Source organism: Cyprinodon variegatus, unplaced genomic scaffold (assembly GCF_000732505.1).
Source record: "Cyprinodon variegatus isolate N-32 unplaced genomic scaffold, C_variegatus-1.0 Scaffold4, whole genome shotgun sequence".
Lineage (NCBI taxonomy): Eukaryota > Metazoa > Chordata > Actinopteri > Cyprinodontiformes > Cyprinodontidae > Cyprinodon > Cyprinodon variegatus.
The window spans coordinates 2595406-2597590 of NW_015150457.1; the positions used below are offsets into that span (position 1 = coordinate 2595406).

The 2185-nt window shown below is 39.9% G+C and overlaps 1 protein-coding gene across 1 annotated transcript in view; it reads left to right on the plus strand.

Moving 5' to 3' along the window:
* The window catches only part of rps6kc1 (ribosomal protein S6 kinase, 52kDa, polypeptide 1), a 36315-nt gene that overhangs the window by 32401 nt on the left and 1729 nt on the right, over positions 1-2185 (plus strand). Inside the window, exon 15 of the mRNA XM_015372872.1 lies at positions 1161-1256. Coding sequence (XP_015228358.1) covers positions 1161-1256 — 96 coding nt within the window. The remainder of the gene's footprint in view (positions 1-1160; positions 1257-2185) is intronic.

A 2185-nucleotide genomic window follows, 5' to 3' on the forward strand; every position in this document is an offset into this window, starting at 1 on the left:
GTGTAGAAAAGCTAGCGGAGCTATGGCATAACTGGGACTCCTTTCAGTTGTGTTTTGGTGATACTTTGTAAAGTTGCAAAAAGCTGCATCGTTTAGATGCTTCCAGTCATTAATGTAGGACTCAAAGTGCTCTGTATTCATTTGGTAGAAGTCTGCACTGATGCAAAGTTTTTATTTGGGGATAAGAGGAAAACCTTCAAAACCATGTACCCTTTCCTCCTCTTTACAGTTATGCTGAAAAGTTTGTGAAAAGTTTAAAGGGTTGAATACTTTTAAAGGGCATTGAATATATTTATAATCTGCAGATTACAACTTTAACCCTTTATTCTGAAGAAGAAATGAAAGCATAGCTTCAACTACAGTCACTGAGTGCAGGTGCCTTGTCTACATTTCTCATTTTCTGCCTAATTTGAATAAATTCTAATTGTGCGTGAGCATGTTTACCTATCCACTGTCCATGTTGGCTTAATGCTACGCTTAACAATACACATGTACTTACCTGGGTGGAAAAAAAAAAAAAAGATAGAAACCCCGCCACACAGATGTCTCCTTTGATGATTATGCCTTTGTGCAGCCTTGGCAAGAACACACACACACAGAGGCGCACACGGTGTCTCTTGATCCTTGCAGGATAAGATCTTGCCTGAAGCACTCTTAACTGCTGGTAGGAACGCAGCCAGAAGTCCTGGAGCATCTTTCACGGGAGGCAGCAAGGCAACAGCACCAACTGTTGGGAAAAATATGCACTATTTATGACTGATGTGTTCCACCAATTCTATCCTTTTGTTGTTGAAGAGGAAATTAGTTATTTTATTTCATAATTAGATTAACTGGTAACAATCTAACTTATTATTTTACATTGAAAAACAACTAAAAAAGGTTCTGCATTATTTAAACAATAATATTTTTATTCTTTCTGTGACTTTCCCTCTGACTGACTCCCACCACAGTTCCAAGAAAGAGCAACAGCAGTGGGATCATGAGCTTGCTGTTTGTGTGATCAGTGTTGTTTCAGGTGCTCCGACTCCCTGGTCTCCTCCTGTCTGTCCAGCTTCGATGCTTTACTGCTGACTTAGACTCTGCGGGTGTCGATCCATTCTGTGTTTTACATTGATGCTTATCTGCCTCTTTTCTTTCCCCTCCTCCTACTCTGTGCACAGTCTCTGTTGAGCTGCCATCCAGCAGGAATTGGCCGTCACACTGCTCTCAACATCCCAGAGGGTGTTTCAGAGGAGGCCAGATCTCTGCTGGAGCAGGTGAGAAGCTGCACCTTCTGCATAATGAGGGATCCCCAACTCTGATAGTTGATTTTCAATTTTTATCTATATTCACAGAGGTAATAATGTTCAGTTATTTAGACAAATGGTGAACAAGTTAATGCCATGGCAACAACTCAGCCAGGCGTTGTAGACTTGCTGAAGTTCTCTTCTCACATGAAGAGAAACTTTCCACAGAGTGGTTGGTGTGGATGAAAATGCTTTAGATCCCTCAGAGATCAAAGGGGAATGGCATAACTGGTTAAAGATGATGAAAAGCTAACAGCAGCTCAAATAAGCATTAAATAGAGGCAGTGAGGCTAACTAATAACTGACGAGAAGCAATTCATTAACTCATTAATTTAATCTTTTGGATACATTGGGTCAGAATTATGTATAAATAAGCTGGAAGCAAAGATGCATCCTGCTCCAACCACCACTAAAGGCTCAGGCATGTTCAGAATATTTTCTTTTCAAACTTTAGACCAATTGGTACCGATTGACTGAAGTTCAAACGCCACAGCACCACTGAGCATTGTTCCGCCTCTAGTCAGATATTGTCATAAAGCTTAAGTTACCCCAAACTGTTTTAGATTCTACTGCGGCAGCCGCCAGATCTTAATCTGATCTAGCAGCTGTAGTGGAAAAGTACTTCTGCAGCTAAATCATGTATATATGGAACAACTGGTATAGGAATGTTTATGATTCTTTGTTTGTTTTACATGAAGATTTAAGGCTGTTCTCGACGCGAAACGGGGTTCGACCTGCCACTAGGGAGATAATGAAGTCCACCGTGATATAGTCTCACATTCGCTCCTTTTGCTTTATCATACTTTAGTACTTTTGGTCAATTTATGTCATTTTATTTCTATTAATGACCTTATAAGATATTTTCATCAAGTAGAGAAACAAACCAAAAAGATTAAATG